We start from the raw sequence: 22,548 nt of genomic DNA, 5'->3' as shown, positions 1-22,548 counted from the left end.
AATGAGACTTATCTTAACTCATGTTGTCTGAAAAAGTACTATCCCATTTTAGGTTGCTATCCCTGGGCTACTGTTACTCTTCATCCACTTTTCCTTCTTCCCCCTCTCTGTTTTCAATCAGTGGAGGAATACAGCGAATTTCAGTATCAGTGCTTAAGTGAATGAATGCCAAGAAGTGATTATGTAGAAATACCAATCTCATCTTCTGAGCATCCCCTGAGTATCTCCAGAAATGTAAAGGGAAGTTCAGCTGACCCTGAACAATGCAGGGTTTAGGGATGCTAACCCCTTGCACACAGGAAAATCTACGTATAACTTTAATTTCCCCAAAACTTAACTTTTAATAGCTTACTGCTGACCGGAAGCCTTATCAATAACAAACAGGTGATTAACACATATGTTGTATGATATATGTATCATATATCATATGTAAAAGTATATCATACTTTTACAGTAATGGAGTAAGCTAGAAGACAGGAAATAGTAGTAAAAAATAATCCTAAGGAACAGAAAATACAACTTATAGTACTATATTGTATTTACTGAAATAAATCCGTGTATAAGTGGACCAGTACAGCTAAAGGGTCAACCATAGTATTAAATGTCAAGATTAACCAAATATCTCATCATTGTCTCTATATTCGTAAGAGTAGGTAGGCCTAAACTAGGTTTGCAACCACAGGGACCACACCTTTGTTCCAGTCCTTACCACATCAGTGATGTTTAAAATTTTCCTTGTCATTGCTTCTTTGTCATTGTGCGGAGTTGGAGTAAACCAGAGTTTTTGGAATGTTTCATTTACTAATTTCTAGAAGAAAGAAAATTTCAAACTACACAACTAAAACAAACGGCAAAATTATCAATCCCAAATTCTTATTAAAACCCAAAACAAAGTTGGTACACCTGGCTGGCTCAGTCAGTACAGCATACAACTCCTGATCTCTGGGTCATAAGTTCAAGCCCCATGGTGAGAAAAGAATTTATTAAAACAAAACAAACAAACAAAAAAAACTGTCCCAAAGCTATAAATAACTAATCAAAACATAAACTACCAGGAATTTTTGGCATGAATTTCTCAGTTTAGAAACATTCATCAATTAATTTCTTAAATTTATAATCTTTTACAATTGGTAAAAATTTTAAATAGGTGATATTATGCCTAGCCTACGGAATCTGCATAGTATACACTCAAATGTTTTTGATCAAACTAAAAAATATTTTTACTACTTTTGGGGAAAAGTGGTTAAAAACAAACACAAGAACAAATACAGGGGACAATTATATATAAATAAATTAATGAATAAGATTGAACTTTCAAAGAAGTATTTCTTAACTTAGAACACCAAATACATACCATTTGAAAATTAATTCGATAATAAACTTCCTGCATATAATGTAATCACTATGATGACATTAAATATTATAATTCAACTGATTGAGAAAGATCAGATTTTATTAACATAAGATCTATAAATAAAAACGTAACAAAGTATGCCTTTTTTGAATTTATAATCTAAAAATGTTGATTCGCTTATAAAGATTTTATAAGTCATATTTTACATATACATCAACAAAATTTAGATACAATGAACACTTAAATTACTTAAAACACAAAAGAAAAAATTTTAAAGAAGTCACCATTTCAACTTACCTTAATGCCCTCTTCATCATTGACTCTGCGAATCATTTTTACACACATTTCCGTAATTTTTGGAAATGTTGGCTGTTCAATACAGATGTCTCTTAGAATCTTTATTACCCTTTTCCTGACACTGATACCAGTATCCTAAGAACAGAAAAGTATTTTTATTTTTTTTTTATTTTTATTTTTTTTTTAAGATTTTATTTATTTATTTGACAGAGAGATCACAGTAGGAGAGAGGAAGGGAAGAGATCACAGAGAGAGAGGAAGGGAAGCAGGCCCCCTGCTGAGCAGAGAGCCCGATGTGGGACTCGATCCCAGGACCCTGAGATCATGACCTGAGCCGAAGGCAGCGGCTTAACCCACTGAGCCACCCAGGCGCCCCAGAAAAGTATTTTTAAATATCAGAATGCTTGATGTATGAAATATGATAAAATAAAATTAAAGAATAAAAAGTATCAGGCAGTCTATTGACTACTAACATGATAAAGATGGTCTATATATTTCCTCCCTCTATGCTTTCTTACTAACGTTACTATAAATATGGGTTATTATGTTGTTTTACGTTTAAAATATGAAATCCAAGACATAAAAAAATATTAAACAGCACTGAACACAAGACTAGAACATAAGCTCACCAAAATTAAGTGGAACATGAAGCTTTTAGAATAGTGGCATTTAAACAGCATATGAAGTATTTTTTTTTAAAGATTTTATTTATTTACTTGACAGAGAGAAATCACAAGTAGGCAGAGAGGCAGGCAGAGAGAGAGGGGGAAGCAGGCTCCCTGCTGAGCAGAGAGCCCGAAGTGGGGCTCGATCCCAGGACCCTGGGATCATGACCTGAGCCGAAGGCAAAGGCTTAACCCTCTGAGCCACCCAGGCGCCCCTGAAGTATTTTTTTTTATATGAAGTATTTTTAGCAGAAGTGTTAAACCTAAATCCAATTGAACCACTGTCCCTATCATCTTATAGTTAATAAGAAATATAAGAAACAAAAGAACAAATTAAATAAAACCTTGAGGAAATAACAAGACTGACCCTGGTCTTTTTAAATGAGTCACTGTCATGGGGGCAGTATATAAAAAAGAGAATACTCTAAATTTTAAAACATGATCACTAAATGCAAAGTATGCTCTTTGACTGGATTCTGTTTAAAAAAAAAAAAAGCGCTAGAAAATAAGTTTTTTCCACCAGTTTTTAGGACTATTGTAGAATCTGAATATAAACTGGTTATTAGATGATATTTACAGACTGTTAATTTGGTTGGATGAGACAGTAGTTTTTGTTTGTAAGAGCAGTACCCACATTTTTTTTGGATAGGTAGGATGAAGTATCCACAGAAGAAGTAGACAAATGTTTTATTTAATTTAAACTAATTTAGCAAAAAATATAGATGAAATATGGTGCTAGATACTTGAGTGTTCACTGCACTATTACTCTTAAGTTCACAAATTTTCATAATTAAAGAGTTTTAAAAAGAAATAAAAAGCACTGGACACTTAATGTACAAAATTATTTCCATTATGCAGTTTGACAACCATGAAAATGTTTTAGGATATACTACTTGGGTAGGTGCTGTCAGTTCTTTAGCTTTGAGAATCTTATTGATTGTGCCTTTCACTCTTGAAAAGACTAATTCACTAAAATGAAAAAATTTCTTCCACTCTCTCCTTAAATTCTTTGTTTCAATCAAGATTTTATGCTAGTGGAAGCTGAAATTCTTGAACTCCCAGTCACATAATATTCTGAGAGCAAACTAAAGGTAGATAAACTCTTATCACTGTGGGGAATACCCAATCCTGTGCCTGATAGACTTCTGTTAACAGAAGTCAGTATGCCTGCAGTGGGTGATGTGGAAATTCCACAGATATTCTGTAATGCCAATGTTTCCTGTTTCTTTCTTTCTTTTTTTTAAGATTTTATTTATTTACTTGACAGACAGAGATCACAAGTAGGCAAAGAGGCAGACGGAAAGAGAGAGGGGGGAAGCAGGCTCACTGCTAGGCAGAGCGCCTGATGCGGGGCTTGATCCCAGAACCCTGGGATCACGACCTGAGCTGAAGGCAGAGGCTTTAACCCACTGAGCCACCCAGGCGCCCCTCCTGTTTCTTTTTATTTTCCAAGAAAAAGGCTTCAGAGCCAGAGAATTCCATGACATACAAAAAAAGATGATCTTAGGATAGCATTTCTTACGTTTGTTCTTAAGACTCAAATGGCTTTCTCATTTCATTTTATCTAAAACTTGTAATTCAGCTTTAAGGAAATAGGCAGATATATACAAAGGATACAAAAATATGGTCAGATACCAAAATTCTGCACTTACCTCCTGTTCATACATACATACAAATTTATTCTAGATTCCTGTCCAAAATATTTATGCCATTGTAGTTCCTATCATTTACTTAATGTAAACTTGCACCATTAAAAGGCAGTAGTAACTGAAAAAAGGAATCCAATTTTCGACAATGATTTGTTTTACTGTATCAAGCAGTAAACATGTTCTTCTTCAGTTCTTTGTTTGGGTCTGGGGATGAGTGGGCCTGAAATCGGTGTCTCCTGCCCTTGTTGGCACTCTGTCCAATCATTAGGACTTTTAGCTCTCAGCTCAAGGTTAAGGTAGGAAAGGAGGACCTTTTTTCTGCTTTCTAAATCTGGGAGACTGGAGATTAGAATTTGCTGCTGTCCAGCCACCCCTTTCTGGAATCAGTTCTTGGCACCAGAAGTACCTATTAGCTTCCCCTGCGTTCAAACCCACTGACTCATCAGCACTATAGGGTCACAAACCACAGCTTTTAATATTTAATCTGGTTTAAACTGTCTTTAAGGTGGCTATGTAAAATAGACACTGACAGGTTTTCTTGGGGGGATTGGGTGGGGGGTGGAAGAAACATGTCCCCCTTTAGGAAGTTGCTATAGTACAGAGATTAGGCAATATATGATTGATATCTACTTTTCTAACTTGTCTAGTTTAACAATTAAAAAATGTGATACTAGAAATCACAGGTACTATGAATCATAATAAAAATGACAAAACAAACATACCAATATTCTTTCAATCAGCATATCATAATACTGCTCAGCAAGCTGAGGTCGACAAAGAACAAATCGACCTAATAATTCTACTGCTGCTTCTCGAACACTAGTGGAATTATCCATTAAACGTCCATGAACTCCTCGTTGCATATCAAGCTAAAGGGAAATGAAGAAAATATAATTTATACCAAGTAGAGCTAATACTTTAACTTGAATGCAGTACGCAAATAAGAAGAATCATTTGTACTCTTCTTTACCCTTGCTAGAATACTGGGGTCTACAGCAACAACCTCAGATAAACACTTCATTGCTTTTGTTCGAACGGCAATTGCATTTTCACCAAGAACTCGAAGGATCTGCCAAGCAAACATTGATATTTTCAAAATTTTAGAACATGGAACATTTAACAAAATAGCATGAAAACATGCAAAAGAAATGAAAATAAATACTATATTTACATCCCTTTAACTTTTATATGAGGAAAAGATATTTTACTGATCCAAAGTTTTAACTTGAAGGTCAGTACAGTAAGTGAGGCATTCTATACTTTAGGGTCCTCCTTTTATCTTGGCATTCTCGATTAAACCTGTCTTTTATAGCTATGCTTCATTTGCAAGGACACACAGCCCTACTAAAACCTTGCTATGAGTTACTAATTCAGGATATTTAGTATCATTTAAGTAATAATTTGGTAATCGAATGTTTTTATAACATCATTCTACCTATACTATATGTATATTCATATAGATATATACCCATTTCTCTGTAAAACAACAATCAATATGTAAAAAGCATGCAAAAAAAAAAAAAAAGACCTTTAACATATATGGAACACAGAAACAAATGCTACTTTAATTATCTTTTAAAATATCTGTTTCCAACAGTGAACAGAGATAAACTACCCCACAAATATCCATAATCCCAAAAATCAGTATCATTGTATAAGGAAATCTGGTCCAGTTTACCTGTGTCAAATAAATATCAAAGCTCTGGGCAAACGGCCTCATAGAGGCCAAGTATCGAACAATCAAACAAGCATCATCATAGTCCACGGTATCAGAGTTCATCCTACAACAAAAAGTCATTAAATTTTCATTTAATTTTTTGCAAAGTAGATAAAATAGATATCAGAGACATAACTGACTAAACATGTAAAATGCTTTTTCTTTAGATCTTACTTTAATGTGCTGAACTGAGAAGGTGTGGTTTTGATAATGCTTCTTAGAAACTTTTTCCGGTTTTCAGCTCGATGCATGATTTGACCAGTTGTCTCAACTTCCTTTGCATGATGTGTTCCTTCAGATGATTCTTCATCTTTTTGTGATTTCATTGCTTTTTCTGTTTCCAGAGTTGTGTCACGGAACCACTGGGCTATATAGAATTTGCGAGAAAACTGAAGAGAAAATAGATTAAGACTTGAGGTTGATGAAATTAACAAAATTTCAAAATGAAATTAGTAACAAAATTTCCAATCTATTGATAAAGTGCTTACTATCAGGAATAAATACTAAGGTATACCTCAAAGCAAACTCCAGCAGATAAAAAGAGATTTTGAGAAAGCTGGAAGGTTTGACTATCGAATGATATAAAGCTTACTATTTTACTTTGTCTTAGCACTTATATTAACGATGTCAAAAGATAATTTGATAAATATAGTTGTATTAAATCTAGACTACTACTATCAAATACCTAACAAAGGACAGTATTACTCATAGGCCAGTAAAATTAGATGATAGGTCAACAGGGAGAGTTTAGAACAATAGGATATAAGGCTAAAGGTAAAAACTCTAGTTACTTTCAAAATACCACCTTACTTCTTCAAGAAATATACAGCCAGTTATTACCAAAATATTTTAACACCGAGGCACACCTATAATCTGTTTCTTTCAATGCAGACTGAAAACCAGCAGTAGTTGACTGAAAAGTTTAGTTATCTCTTTAGGCTGCATATCCCATCAGCAAAAATTTAAGAAAGTACCCAAATACATGCACACTGTTTCCTAATAGAGTTTATAAATTTTATACATGAACCTATTATACTAATAATTTAGATATATAATGTACATAAAAATATAATTAAGGATTATATTTAAATATAATCAAACACATGGAATTCTAATACCTTCTTTTCATATGCTAATAGATCACCTCAAGCACAACCTGGGCCATGTCCACCATGAGAAGCAATGATCTAGCTCAGTCTCAAAGGTAACTATGAAAAGATGTCTATTTCCCATGTCATCACACCATTTTAGTGTAATATAATACCTGTACCAGAATTTCATATAAGACAAATCAATCTATAATCATTCTTTTTTTTAAAGATCATCAAATTATCCTTTTGTTTCAAAAATCAGTATACCCAATAACTCTCCTTTTCAGGATACTTCCCAATTTTCTTTTAGACCCAATTTGAATTTGTTGTGTTATTTCCAAAAAAGGGAGAAAAGATACGTACCACTAGTGAAGGATCAGTCTCAGTGTTTTCATCCAAGTAATCAAGCAATGCTTTCTGCAGTTGTTGTATTTCATCTTCTCCTCCTGAAACCTACAGAATAAAGCAAGTAAGAAGAAAAAAGATATTACTAGTATACTTTAATAATTTATCTAGTTGTAGACACAAATCTGAGTGGAAAAAAACCTGATGAACAATGAAAACTGAAAATATAAGTATAGCAACTTAAAGGGAAAAAATGCTATTTTTGAAAACCATATTAATAACTGATCAGACTGGCCTTTATTTTTATGAACTGTATGTCATCTTTATTTGAAAGAGGTACAGTTAGTAGGCATAAAAATTATCAGAATAGTGTGTTAAGTATTCCGAGATAGGAAGGTCCCAGCATTGGTTTTCTGTATGGAAAAAAAGAGGCAATTCCAAACTTTTAATCTTAAAATGGAAACTATTGGGATGCTTGGTTGGTTCAGTTGTTTAAGCATCTGCCTTCAACTCAGGTCATGATCCCAAGGTCTTCGAACTGAGTTCCGCAAGGGGCTCCTTGCTCAGCAGGGAGTCTGCTTCTCCCTGTACCTGTTGTTCCCCTTGCTTGTGTACTCTCCCTATGAGACAATAAATAAAATCTTCAAAAATGGAAACTGTTATTATCTGTCTTGCCATGGTGTTATAAGTGTCTTTGGGATATTTAAAAACATTCTGGAAGATAAATATTTTTATTTTATTTACAATACAAAACAGTACTTTATTTCATATAGGATATTAAATATATAATATGTGGGGTGTTCACTTCATCTAGGAACAGAAAGATACTGAATCTTTAGGTCTTGTCAAGAACAATACACAGCCAGAAACTGTGAGCTGACATTCATGCCTACAGCTTATATTCTAGCTTTACCACACAAAATGCCAATATAATTTAGGGTATCTCTAAGCAGAAAAACAAAGATCAGAATAAACCACGTTGTAAGAGTATGGCGAAATGGATACATGGAGAAATTCATCATAACACTGTAAATGTCCAAAAGCAAGGTAGAGGTATGTCAAGAACCAAAAAAATATTTACAAATGACCCCTCCCCTCACGTTTTACTGTGTACAACCTACACAGTCATGTGTAACAAAGAACTCCTAGGTCTACTCTAAGAAATACCGAAACTTGGCACCTAGATCTTGGTTTCTAAATTACCATTCTCAAATAAAAAGATCCAGTAGCAACTGGTGAAATGGCAGAATCCAGGGCTGAGGCAAGGAAAGTAAAAGAGGATGGAGGATCCTGAAACATCTTGTGCCACAAAGTTCTCAAAGAAATATGGGAATGTATCAGAAAGATACAAAAGCCAGCTATAATAGGCTCTCACTGGTTATATTTAGGACAATCTGAGCATTAAAATAATGATAGCAACAAATTAAAACCTATGAAATAGAAAAGGAATGGCAACATTATATTAGATGGGAGTGTCGTATTATTGGTAATTTTCTGCTTTTGAGAAGTGTACTGGGATATTTAAGCAAGAGTTCTTATTCATGGAAAATATACACTAACACGGTTCTCAAACTTTAGCATTCATTCGAATCACCTGGAGGGTCTATCAAAAAACAATACTGGGGGGCGCCTGGGTGGCTCAGTGGTTTAAGCTGCGGCCTTCGGCTCAGGTCATGATCTCAGGGTCCTGGGATCGAGTCCTGCATCGGGCTCTCTGCTCAGCAGGGAACCTGCTTCCTCCTCTCTCTCTCTGCCTGCCTCTCTGCCTACTTGTGATCTCTCTCTGTCAAATAAATAAATAAAATCTTAAAAAAAACAAAACAAAACAATGCTGGGCTCCACCCACAGGAATTTCCAATTCAGCAGAAGAGTCCTAAAAATGTGCGCTTCCCACAAGTTCCTAAGTGATGTTAATATTAGTGCTTCTTGTCCAGGGAATCATACTTTGAAATTCAAGGGTAATGAAGGCATTAAGCTTGCTCATATAGTTCAGAAAAAAAAAAATGAACACACAGATAGGCATGCATGTAAATGTTGCGCAAAGATAAAGCAAACGTTATAAATTTTTTTAAAAAATATTTTATTTATTTATTTGACAGAGAGAGATCACAAGTAGGCAGAGAGGCAGAGAGAGAGAGAGGAGGAAGCAGGCTCCCCGCTGAGTAGAGAGCCCGATGCGGGAACTCGATCCCAGGACCCTGAGATCATGACCTGAGCCAAAGGCAGCGGCTTTACCAACTGAGCCACCCAGGCGCCCCGCAAACGTTATAAATTATCAACAGTTAAGGAATTTGGGTGAAAAAGGTTTGTGGGAACTCTTTGTACTATTCCTCTAACTTTTCCAAGTTTAATATATAAATTATTATATTATGAATATAAATAATTTCAAAATACAAAGTATACTAAAAAATACAAGAGGCATTTCTAATGGTCAGAATAAATATGGCTATGAATGTTAAAAAAAAAATAGAAAGAAAATGAAAAAAAGTTGTATATGGTAGGATTAGAGGTCATTTACCTACCATGTTCTTAAGTAACTTTTAGCATTACTACCACCTCACCCACACTTAAGAAAAGTGAAGCAATAAAATACTTTTTCTGCCAGACACGCTGTAACTATCTAATAAAATGAAAGGAAGTCCTCCTCACCTTTCCCCAATATAAAAAAAAGATCAAAATTAAAAGGTATAAAAATGACTTGATTGGGAATGTTAAATCATCTTAGTAAACTAAAGATTTAAATAAAATTTAGTAAAACAAAACAGAAAACAGCATCATACATTCGTAGAAGCAGTTTGCAGAAACAAAGTAAATGTTAGATCTTACTTTGAATCTATAAAATGCAATATAACACCAATATAAGAATACCTAAAGAAGTACTTAATATCTAATATTTATCTCCATAATTTTAATCTTTTATCTCAATACCTGTTTTAAAATTCGTTCTATAGACCCCTGATCCATTTTGCTTGTAACAGCATCTTTCCTTAATCGTGCAGCAACGGTTCCAAGGTAATCAAGAGACGCCACTCTTAAAGCCATCTCTGTTGACTTGTTACTGAACTGATGGACCTAAACATAAAAATAATTTTTATTTAATCAATTTATAAATTTTTAATAGCAATTTATCACAAAAATACCAAATCTATGTTGTATTATCTGAAATGTAAACTTTTTTTTCTTGTGATATTGTTTCATAAGTGACTGCCTTCTGAGAGTTTCTGGAATCTGAACATTTTCATTAAAAAAGTATAGACTAATCCTCCTTAAGAACACAGTTATTTTCTTTAAATGCAGGCTCAACTGCTTACTTGTGAAAAATGGGGTATTACTGAGTAAGAATTTCTTATGCTGGAATTCTAATGCCTATGAAATGTTATCTTGGTTTCAGAATAGTATTAATACATTTTTCTGGTTCACAAAACCTAAGGTCCCCAAAACTTTGTAACAATTTGCATTGCACAAGTTTAAATATACATTAAAAATAAAAAGAGACATCATAATATTTCTTTGCATTTTCCTATTATATTACATGAGAACTAGAGGTGTCATGTTTTTAGAAATACTCTTAATGATGACAAAGTGTTCATATTCATCAGTTTCATGCTTTGAAATGAGTTTATGGCACTAACTTATGACTCAGTGTTGAGGTGCTTTTAACTAACAATATAGCACTTCCACACCAAAGAAAAAACTTTTTAAAGCACTGCTATCTCAAGTAATGAAATGAAGACACCAAAATCACAAGATTTCAAAGTTTTCTACAAAGTACTGACAATACTGTGTACAGTTATGCACATGCAAAAATAAAGATGCAATGGTCATATTTCCTTACACATTTTTAAAGAATTCATCATCTGTGAATCAGAGTACATCCTCATTATGTTGTCTTCTAGTAATCTAATAATCTTTAAATGCTATACTCTTACCAACAATCTCCCTAACAAACTAAGGAGTAGTTCAGCAGCTGGCCATTCAGGCTTATTGACTGTTGAAAGAAGGTCTTGAACAAAATTTTCAAATAGTGGTCTGTAATCTTCTTCACCTTGCTTACTACCACATCTGTTTGAAAATAAATAGTGAAAAGGCTGTGAATTTAGGTGACATGTCCACCAATATGACTGCAATTTTGTTAACTAAGTTTTCTTTTCCCCATATGTAATAACAAGGTATAAGAGAGTACGTTAAATATAATATGGCATAAAATGACTCTATTTCTCGAATTTCACTCTTCCCCTTGCTAGCGAATTCATTTATTGCCTCATATAAACATTACTTTCCAGCAAGTACACCACCACATTTTAAAAAATCCCTTTCTCTGAAATTACCATAAATTCTTATGAAGGCCTACTAAATTTCTCTCTACAAATTTTCCTATTCAATTAGAATTCCCCAAAATTTACTGAAGAAAAACTACAGAATTTCAATCCAGTACTTTAACTTGTGGAGTCAAATACGTAAGTTCCCAAGAAGGCTTTAATATTTCAAATGCCCCGTTTTAAAGATCAGGAGACCAAAGACCACAGTGACATATTCAAGGTTCAGGTTATGGTAGGTAATTGGATTAACCATTTACCTAAAATAAATAAACTTATTTTCTATGCTGGGGAAATAAAAATCAGATTACGTTAGTTTTGCTCACTTTTTAAGGAAGATGGAAAGGAAGTTTTGGGCTGTTCTCATGGCTGTTTCGTAAGAGTTGGTAATGACAACATCTTGGTCAACCTAGATTGAGAAAAGTGAATTTACATGAATACAAGAAATAATCAAAAACATAAGTTTGTTCAGTTGCTACTGTCATGTTATTACTGAATAGGGGAAATACATTTAAACAGTAAGAAGCTTATGGGGATCTGGGTGGCTCAGATGGTTAAACATCGACTCTTGAATTCAACTCAAATCATGATCTCAGGGTCACGAGACTGAGCCCTTCTATGGACATGGAGCCTGTTTAAGTTTCTCTTTCTCCCTCCCACTGCCTCTCCCCCTCTTTCCTCTCTAAAAAAAGGGGCTTAAACTATTCTTTTATGTATACAGACAAAAGCTACAATTGGTAAACACATTTCAATACTTTATAAAAACTAAATACAGTTCATTTTGGTTTATTAAAATATAAAAGAGTAACAAATGTGGTTAGCAAATGCAGTATCACTAATTTCTTACTGATCTAGGTCAGAAGAAATTGACTTTAGAAAAAGAATTTAGAAAAAAGAATTTATTTATTTATTTTTTAAAGATTTTATTTATTTATTTGACAGAGATCACAAGGAGGCAGAGAGGCAGGCAGAGAGAGAGGAGGAAGCAGGCTCCCTGCTGAGCAGAGAGCCTGATGCGGGGCTGGATCCCAGGACCCTGGGATCATTACCTGAGCCGAAGGCAGAGGCTTTAATCCACCCAGGCGCCCCAGAAAAAGGAATATAGAAAAAGGCATTTAAAGTTCAAAGTTTAGGAAATGCTGCAATACAATACAAAGCAAAACTCAAATCCTTCATGGGAATTTTCAAGATTAAGATATATAGTCAATTCAAAGTTTTGGAAACCCAAAGGTGAAAAATACATGAAAAAGCTCACTAGTTACCAAGAAAATGCAAAATTACACGGTATCATCACAGACTGACTAGACTAGGCAAAATCTAAACAAACTAAGCTAGAGTACTACTTTTCTGAGTAAACTGACAAGTTTTAGTAAAGTTGAAAATACTTGTAAAAAAATAAATGTATACTATGATTTAATATTCTACTTTTAAGTATACCTAGAGAAACTCTTAAATTGTGATACAGTTGTGTATGTTTAACCCAAGTCACGAGAATCTGTTATTAGTTATTATGTATTAAAAACAATGTTGACCGAAGAAAACAGCTATGATGTCACTATATCATTTACGTAAGTTTAAAAAATTATATGCAGAGAACTAACTAAATAAATAAATGGAGGGACATAAATATTCTCCTGATACCTGTCACCAAAGACAAGGAAAGAAAGATTGGAAAGAAAACAACCAGATTGGGAGAGCAACCTCAACTTTTTTGATAGGCATTTTTCACTTATTTACTTCCTTAATTATATACATATGCAAAATTCTGAAAATAACAAAAGAAACAAAATCACCCGTTTCTTTTTAAGCTTTTACAGTACTATAAGAACCTAGAAAAACTGTAAGCTTTGATGGGTAAAAGCTACAAAACCAAAAGCAAATCTTAGCTACAGTTACTCAACAATGAGGTATAAATTCATCTTCTGCATGAGAATTACATTAATTATATTACAATTATATATTATGTAGCAGTACAGATATTATATATAATAATATTCGCTTGCACAATGACTTATCTAACTTCAGACTTAGTGGTTGGAATGAAAAGCCTGTTAGCTATTATCATGCTCATTTTATACCTAAAGAAACAAACTTGGGTTAAAAGATCCACATGTCTCGTGACTGGCAGACAAAGTAGTATCAGAACTAATGTTTCTTAAAAATTAGTCTAGTGCTCTACAAGGATCCTAAAGACCAGCCATAAAGCTCTAATTAAGAACTTCAGGTTTATAAGAATGGCAGAGAATTCAGGTGCTTCTTCCTATAAAAGTACAAAGTTATAAAAGATTCCTTACTTTTTTATTTGAGTCCTCTTCTGAATTAGAGTCCTTCTCTGATGATGGTAAGTGTACCACACACTGAATTAGTTGTAAAACCAAGGCTGTTACCATCTGAATATACATAGGCTCTCCATCCATATCACTACTATTTAACCTTTAATGGAGAAGAAAATATTTAAATCATACAAAGAATGAAGAGAATTTCACTCTAAATGTCATCTTCATCTGAAAATTTCAGGTGCTTTACTAATATGTCTAGACATTATTTTAGTGCTTGTAATAGTGTCTTTAAGTCTAATTATCTAATATTTAGATAATTAAAATTAGTCAAAGGAAAATGCAATATTTAACACACATTTAACACAAATTTCTATACTCTATATCCACTGCAAAGATTTATACATGAAAAATATCAAATACTTCTCAAAATGATTTTTAAAATGAGAAAAGTCTTCAAGATTTCCAAATGCCCATACATTCTAGTACTTATTTTCTTATTAAAATCTGCTACACAGTCAGCTCTTGATTGTTTGTGCTAGGGTGTGCAGGCAGAGGAACGGAACATAAAAAAACAAATTTAAATATTTAAGTCTAAAGATACTATAAAGGTGTAAGAATTCTCATATATGCTCATAGCTTTTCTTCAGGTTTAATAGACTATACACAATTAGTCCAAAAAATTAAGGTAAGAACAACTATATTACATAAGACAACCTTCAAAACAATCTAAATACCTGGCATTTAGGGTTCTATGTGCCAGGTCAACACACTTAATCACTCAGGAAATTATAATAGTTATGATAATGATGATGATTCCCTATGACAACAAAGACAATAATCCACTGCTAACTACAGCAGTGGATAACATTTCTTAGTTACCCTGTGCTTAGTGACTTAAGAACATTTAATCTTCATGTCTATTCTCCATATTGCTGCCAGAGTAATCTTCCAGCTTTTAAAAATAATATTTAATGACTTCCTACTGTATAAAGGATTAAGTCCAAGTTCCTTAGTATGGCGTATAAAACACTTGAACTGCCTTTGACTTTTTCAAGCCATATTTCCTATCATGGCTTAATCAGGGATGATTTTGCCCCTCAAGGGATATCTGCCAGTGTCTGGAGAAAATTCTGGTTGTCACAATTGAAGGGGGTAGGTGGGTGGTTCTCTTATCATCTAGAAGTTATAGGTCGGGGATGCTGCTAAGCATCTTACCATGTACAGAACAGCCTTTCACAACAAAGTATTAACTGCCCAAAATGTCCATAGCATCATGACTGAAAAAACCTGTCACAGATCTTTACACATGAGAATCAATGAACTTCTTTAAGTCCCCCATATATGCACTGCTTTTTCACATATCTAAGCTATTCTTCATGCTTAGTGAATTGCCTCTCTTTTATTTGATCATTAAAATAAAAATCATAGATGATTAGGAATAAATTTATAAGGACTACAATATAATGTAATTCTTCATTGTACTTATTAGCCTTTGCTATAATTAGTTACCTGAAGTTCCTCAAACTCCTCTTGCTGGTTGGTAATCTTGCAAGTGAAGTAAAAATTTCTTCCAAAATTAATTGCCTATGTTTTTCATATCTTGAGAATACCTGTTTAGTAATTATAAGATCTCAAATTTAGTTTATTATAATTATTTGAAAACAAAAATATTGTATCACACGATAAAAAATATTATGTCATTTATAATGAAAATGTTTTCAACATCTTCAATGACAATAAACTTAATTTATACTACTTTTCCATCCTTAATTATAACATTCTTGTAGAATTAGCATATACTAGTTTTAGTTAGAGGATTATACTATCTTGGAGATGGAAAAACAAAATTTAAATGATTTTAAATAATTCTGATTTAATTATAGATATTAAGGAATTATTAACTATTTCTTTAAAATTTAGAGGAGAAAAATAAAACAAAGACAAAATCAGAGAAGGAGACAAACCATAAGAGACTCTTTATTTTAGGAAATAGACTAAGGGTTGCTGGAGGGGAGGAAGGTGGAGGTATGGTATAACTGGGTGATGATGGACATTAAGGAGGCATGTGATGTAATGAGCACTGGGTATTATATAAGACTGATGAATCACTGAACTCTACCTCTGAAACTATTAATATACTATATTGAATAAAATAAAAATTTAGAAGAATTTAAAATAGAAGGCACACAAAAAATAGTCCTGAGGCTGAAATAAATCTACGGAAAACTTCAATCTTCATTGTTACAAATTTGAATTAAATGATATCAATATTATTTTTCTGGTGGAATAACTATAAGTATGACTTTATACTTACTGCAGTGACTAACTTAATGGCACATAATTGTAGTTCACTGACATTTTCCACGAAAAATGGTGTAATTCCCATTGATGATACCTGCACACATAAAAAGTAATCAGTATACATCTCTAGTTGATTTCAGTAACATTCTACCTTAACTAAATTCCAAAATATTCATAAGCTTACTGAAAGAAACTGAGAGGACATTTTCTTTCCTCTCATTAATCATTAGTATTGATCTGGTTTTTTTCTCTGCTCCTTTCACCCTCAAGCACATTAGTACATACTTTCTTTTCATAGCCACCACTCCTCTGAGCTCCACATTTTGAGTTAATAAATGTCACAATTAAAAAAACAATATATTTTGCTACTCTGGATGAAAATATTATGACATATTTCAAAGGAAGTAATCATTCACCTTTCAAAGAACTTAAGAGTTTAGAGTTTATAATACATTCACCTTTTATCCTCAATGTTTCTTTTTAAAACTTCCCTGGACTTATATTTCTTCATTTTATATACATCTTCTGAATGGAAAAAATTAACATCATGCTGGCATTATTATTGAGTGAGCAAGGTTATGCTGAACTCACCTAGCCTCTCTATTCTTACATCATTTGGTCTAGAAATATAACAAAATGCTTAAAAAAAAAAAAACAACTTACCTGAAGAATTGTTGTGTCTGTAAGAAGCTGTATCTCTAGCAATTCTGATAAGCTGCTAACAATGTCACAAACTTTATTATAAAGCATTACTATTACTCTCTGCTTATGGGTAGAACATTTAGCCCGTTTTGCCTTTGAACTTAACAAGCCTCCTAAAATGAAAGAAAAATTTCAAACAAGTAATTTATCAACTTTTAATAAACAGTAATAAAACAGTATTCTGAATTAAGAGAACACATTTTTGGGAGGGTGATGGGTGCTACATAAAAATATAACCTGGCAAATAAAGCTGGTTATTTATTGAAACAGAAAATTATTCTCTAGGGATATTTAGATAGCAAGTAATCATTCTTGTAACAGATAATTTATGGCACATTCCAGAGGCTATAAAATTCTCGTAAAATATGTATCTTTATTTCTATTTTTTTCTCATTGATGCAGGAAGAGTAAGATTTACTTCCCTTTAAATTAACTTGCAATTATTAAAAAACAAGTAATTAACTATAGATTATTTATAAACCAAGTATGTCCCCCTCTCATTAAATGTATACATTAACTATTTCACAGTTCATTTATTTATAAAGGTAATAAATGAGGGAAAGATTAAACATTTTGAATCAATCCACCTTGTAAATAACTAATATTCTGCATAAAATTAGGGTGAAGTGATAAAGAGAACTAGAAGCTAAAATTATCTGGGATTTTCCTGACCAGTAGAAATTACTTCCATTATATGTAAATATTTGCTAAAGAAATTATACCTGAACAAGTACTGGATTAACTAAAAGTTCTATACTCCAGTCAAATCAAAAGTCAGTATTTATTACCATCTTCATGATCTCGTAATTTTTGTGCTATTTTAAGTTACAGCATTCTGACCCAACATAAGAAAATTATTTAACAGGTAATTTTGACATAAAACTCAAAACTTTAATATAAAAAGGCAAACTAACCTCCATGAGGATCTAATCTGTAAACAGGATCATACTGAGGATAAAGTGTATTCTGCAAATGAAATTTAGTGTATTGTATAACTCTTTCAATTACATCCTCAATATATACAGCTTTTGGCATATTAGGGGATGTCATAATGTTGATAGTTGTAAGACAGGCATCTGCTGATTTTGTAACTCTCTCCATAATAAGGTCTCTCCATAATCTTTCTTCATCTTCAGTATCGTTATTCTATAAGATAGCACATTGTTAATGAAATGGAAATAAATGCATTTATAGGTTAAAATATTAAGAAATTATGGTATGTTCGATTTTCATGGTAAATGTTTTAATGTATGTACATTTTTTTTTTTTTTAAAGTAAGCTCTACATCCAATGTGGTGCCTGCACTCATGAGCCTGAGATCAACAGTCATATACTCTCCTGAGTACTCTACTGAGCCAGCCAGGTGTTCTGATGCTTGCTCATGGATGTTCAGGAACATCAAGAATGAAGTACAGGGGCGCCTGGGTGGCTCAGTGGCTTAAGCCGCTGCCTTCGGCTCAGGTCATGATCTCAGGGTCCTGGGATCGAGCCCCGCATCAGGCTCTCTGCTCCGCAGGGAGCCTGCTTCCCCTCTCTCTCTGCCTGCCTCTCTACCTACTTGTGATCTCTCTCTCTCTGTCAAATAAATAAATAAAATATTAAAAAAAAAAAAAGAATGAAGTACAAATACTGATATTACTTTAAGATTTTTTCTTTCAAAGTTTTCAAACATAACACACTCTATCTCCTGATTTCACCACTAGATGACACTCCAATAACAAAACTATAGTATCTTCAATGTACTTTATCCAAACCTAAGATTCTAGCTAACAACTATAATTGTATATAAATAATTTTATGCTTGGAGTATGAACACTATAGTCAAAACTTTGCAAATTCTGCCTGTTGCTGAAAACAAAATAAAAATTTAAATGACGAATGGTAGAGCTACATTTGAAAGTAGTAAAATGTAAAAAAAAAAAGTAGTAAAATGTTATTGACTCAATCATTCCCATATTTGTTTTTCAGAAACAGTATTTTTGAAACAGAGGTTAAAAAGTAGTTATTATGCAGACTACTGAAAACATAATTTATTTTCTAAAATGGATAATTCGACAACTGACAGAAGATTGCATCTTAATTTATACACTGGCAACTTACATTACAAATGGGAAGGAATGCTTTTACTTTTTTATTTTTATTTTTAAATATTTTATTTATTTATTTGAGAGAGAGAGAGAGAACAAGCATGAGCAGGGGGAAGGGGTACAGGGAGAAGTCTGCTGAGCAGGGAGCTCAATGTGGGACTTGATCTCAGGACCCTGGGGTCATGACCTGAGCAGAAGGCAGATGCTTATAGCTGACTGAGCCACCCAGGCACCCGGAAGGCATGCTTTTAATTTTTTGAGAATGAAAATCCTTCTCTCACATGTTTACTTAGGAAATAGTAACTTTTTGTTTTTTTAAAGATTCCATTTATTTACTTGACAGAGATCACAAGTAGGCAGAGAGAGAGGGAAAAGCAGGCTCCCCGCTGAGCAGAGAGCCCGATGCGGGACTTGATGCAGGACCCCGAGATCATGACTTGAGCCCAAGGTAGAGGCTTAACCCACTGAGCCACCCAGGGGCCCTAGGAAATAGTAACTTTATACTCTAGGAATACTTTCAAATGCATGCTATGCAAAGCACATACACTGGGAAATGAAGCAAGTAAAAGCACAATATATGTATAGCAGAGAAGGGCACTAATGCCTACAAACTCAATTACTTTTTTCCTAACTCTCTAAGCTTTCTTCCATTTTACTGCTTGCATACCTATTCAAAAAAATATGATAAAGTAGCTTTTCTTTAATATTAAAATTGCTGTATGAAAGAGTCATTGAATGAAAAAAACATTAAATAATGCTATGCCTTCAGGAATTAGAATAATTTCATTAAGGCTGAGTCAGCCAGCTCTATAGAACTCTAGATTCTTGAGCTCTATTACAATTTCCTGTCAAGTCTTTCAAATAAAATTTGTAGACTAAGGATGTAGTAGATTGCCACTATGGGTTTCTCTAAGCCCTTTGTTTCCGATTCAAGAACTAGTTTAAAAAGGGCATTGGAAAAATATAGACATATTTAATACTTTCCCAAATTCTTAACTCATATTAAATGCCTATACATATTAATGTTTGAATTCAATAATGGTAGAGCTATCAGGATCAATCTGAACATACACATGATTTTGAAAGTCTGCTACAATTCTAAGAAGGTAGATTCCAGGCAACTTACTTTGATCAGTTTATAAACCATTACGTTATGTTGCTGTTTGACATAAAGGTACTCAAATATATTAACAGTTGTTGTTAACATTTATTGAGAACTTAATATGTGGAGACATTGTTAAGCACTTTACATTAATTAATTTATTTAGTCCTTTCAATGATAATTTGAACTAGGTATATAAAAATGGTACAAGAGTGCCTGGGTGGCTCAACTGGTTAAGCGTCTGCTTTCTGCTCAGGTCATAATCTTAGTGTCTGGGGATCAAGCCCCAAGGTAGCTCACTACTCAGCAGGGAGTCTGCTTCTCCCTCTCTCTCTGTCCCTCCATTCCATTCATGTGTGTGCGTTCCCTCCCTCTCCCTCTCTCTCTCATAAATAAATAAATAAATAAATAAATAAATAAAACCTTAAAAAAAAGAAAAGAAAAGGTATATAAGGATTACTGTTTTAGGATACATTAGGAAAGCAGTATAAGGTTTCTCTTTAATTCTCCAGGAAGGTCAAGAAAAAGAACGACTATCATTTCATAAGTGAAAAAAATTTTTAAATACAATCAAACACAAGGAAGAGCATAATATAAAATTAAAGAACAGTCCTTAAAGTGAAATGAATTTACATCTGTTGTCTGTTTATGTCAAAGCTGTGAATCAACAATGTAATTCTGAATTACTTAAAAAATATAATTTAGTAGCATTGCTAATGAATGTAAAAAGCTCAAATAAATGAAATTTGAGATTTCCTCTGTAAATCAGAGTTCTTTTGAGAAAGACCTGCATCTTAACCATAGCAAAGGTAAAATTAACAATACAGATTTTGTACTTACATGATTTAACAAAGTGGAAAGCTTTGACCCATCTTGAATATTCTTCTCCAAGATATTTAGGACTTTCACAGTTTTGTCAGTAGAAAGCTAAAACAGCAACATATATTACATATATACATATATATTATTTTTTTAAATCAATCATTGGTAAAAGTGATAAATTAGTCAAGAAACATATTGTACAATTATCACCTTTGGGGCTATGGAACATACAAAATTACCACCTGCTTAAAGAGTGGAAAAAGAAAAATTTCCCAGACTCTACTTAAATCTGAATTATGTAGAATTAATCACTTATTTCTGAAAGACAGAAAAGTAAACACAGAATGGACAAATATGCACACTACTAACTAAACTCTTACCATATAGCTAGTCAAGATTTAGTCTGTTCTGATGCCTGGTTGCCTGTACTTGTGGCAGTGATACATAACACACATATGAACACCACACACACATATGAACACCACACACACATATGAACACACACACACACTCTCTCTCTCTAAGTTTTCATCTGTTGATTTAATTATAATATGGTTTCTACACTACAGTGTTATTCAGCAGGTGTCTTAAAATTCAAGGTGGTATTATGAACAAAGCATAAAACTGTAAATGGTAAAAGTTACAAGTGTAAAGTAACATTTTTCCCAGAAGAAATCTTTCTTATTTTAAAAATTATCTCCTATTTCATTTCTTTAGAAAGGACGCTTTCTCTACCTAAAATATTAGTAGCCGATTTAAAGGTTCTGTAAGGAGGCAACTGTTATTCATACTCTTCTGATTGAACAGGTCTTTTTTTAGACTCCTAGCATGCAACTAGGACTCTCAACCAAATCATCCAGAAGAGTCAAATGGAAGGATCACTAGAGTAACTAACATTAAGTACATTTTGATCATTTTGCCAGAGTATAGAAACATGTTCCGCCAAATGCTACTTTAGATAATTTCATAACAGATTAAAATACTCAGACTTTTGCTAAACTTTCCATATTTTGAAATTACTCAGCAAATTCACCTGGTGAAAATAAAATCATTTTAGCTATATGCAATTATGGAATTTATGAAATAAAAACTCAGACTGGCAGTGTCATTTCAGAAAATTGATGCCATTTTCCTAAATAAAAAATAAATCAATATATCCCTCACTGCATACCACTGTGAACTAACAGCACATCAATGATTGGTTAACAATGTGATACAACTGGCTTTAAAAATCAAATTCATGGAAACCTTTGTGCACTGTTGGTGAGAATGTAAAATGGTGCACCCACTATGGAAAACAGTATGGAGGGTCCTCAAAAAACTAAAAATAGAACCATCATAAGAGCTATCATTTCCACTTCTGGGAATATATTTGAAGGATAAGAAAACACTAACTTAAAGAGATATATACATTCCCATGTTCACTGCATGATTATTTACAATAGCCAAGACATGAAAGCATCCAAAGTATCCACTGATGGATGAATGGACAAATAAAGTACAATGTGTGTGTGTAGATATCTACACACACACACAAACACACACACACACACTATGTCAATGAAATATCTTGCCATAAAAAAGGAAATCTTGCCATTTGTGACAACATGATTAGTCCTTGAGGGCATTATGCTAAGTGTGATAAGTCAGACAAAGACAAATGCCAGATAACCTCACTAACATGTGGAGTCTAAAACCACTACCAAAAAAACAATCAACCAAACACACAGACACAGAGAACAGATGGGTGGTGGCCACAGGGGTTGGAAATAAGGCTAAGGTAGGTGAAGATGGTCAAAATGTACAAATTTCCTGTTATAA

General features: G+C 33.2%; 1 protein-coding gene across 5 annotated transcripts in view; it reads right to left on the bottom strand.

The window, feature by feature from the left end:
• The window catches only part of NIPBL (NIPBL cohesin loading factor), a 205,714-nt gene that overhangs the window by 42,167 nt on the left and 140,999 nt on the right, over positions 1–22,548 (bottom strand). For all 5 annotated transcript variants that reach the window (XM_045079473.1, XM_004738003.2, XM_013051832.2 and 2 more), the window contains 16 exons: positions 20,746–20,832; positions 17,631–17,862; positions 16,678–16,829; positions 16,028–16,108; positions 15,223–15,323; positions 13,729–13,867; positions 11,761–11,843; positions 11,048–11,180; positions 10,047–10,190; positions 7,137–7,226; positions 5,857–6,071; positions 5,644–5,746; positions 4,936–5,034; positions 4,688–4,834; positions 1,652–1,786; positions 710–808 (listed from right to left, as the gene is read on the bottom strand). In XM_045079473.1, coding sequence (XP_044935408.1) covers positions 710–808; positions 1,652–1,786; positions 4,688–4,834; positions 4,936–5,034; positions 5,644–5,746; positions 5,857–6,071; positions 7,137–7,226; positions 10,047–10,190; positions 11,048–11,180; positions 11,761–11,843; positions 13,729–13,867; positions 15,223–15,323; positions 16,028–16,108; positions 16,678–16,829; positions 17,631–17,862; positions 20,746–20,832 — 2,040 coding nt within the window. The remainder of the gene's footprint in view (positions 1–709; positions 809–1,651; positions 1,787–4,687; positions 4,835–4,935; positions 5,035–5,643; positions 5,747–5,856; positions 6,072–7,136; positions 7,227–10,046; positions 10,191–11,047; positions 11,181–11,760; positions 11,844–13,728; positions 13,868–15,222; positions 15,324–16,027; positions 16,109–16,677; positions 16,830–17,630; positions 17,863–20,745; positions 20,833–22,548) is intronic.

This window comes from Mustela putorius, unplaced genomic scaffold (assembly GCF_011764305.1).
Source record: "Mustela putorius furo isolate JIRA1106 unplaced genomic scaffold, ASM1176430v1.1 tig00000407_pilon_pilon_pilon, whole genome shotgun sequence".
NCBI lineage: Eukaryota > Metazoa > Chordata > Mammalia > Carnivora > Mustelidae > Mustela > Mustela putorius.
The sequence above is the reverse complement of the archived record's forward strand: the minus strand, read 5'-3'. Positions and strand labels throughout refer to the sequence as shown.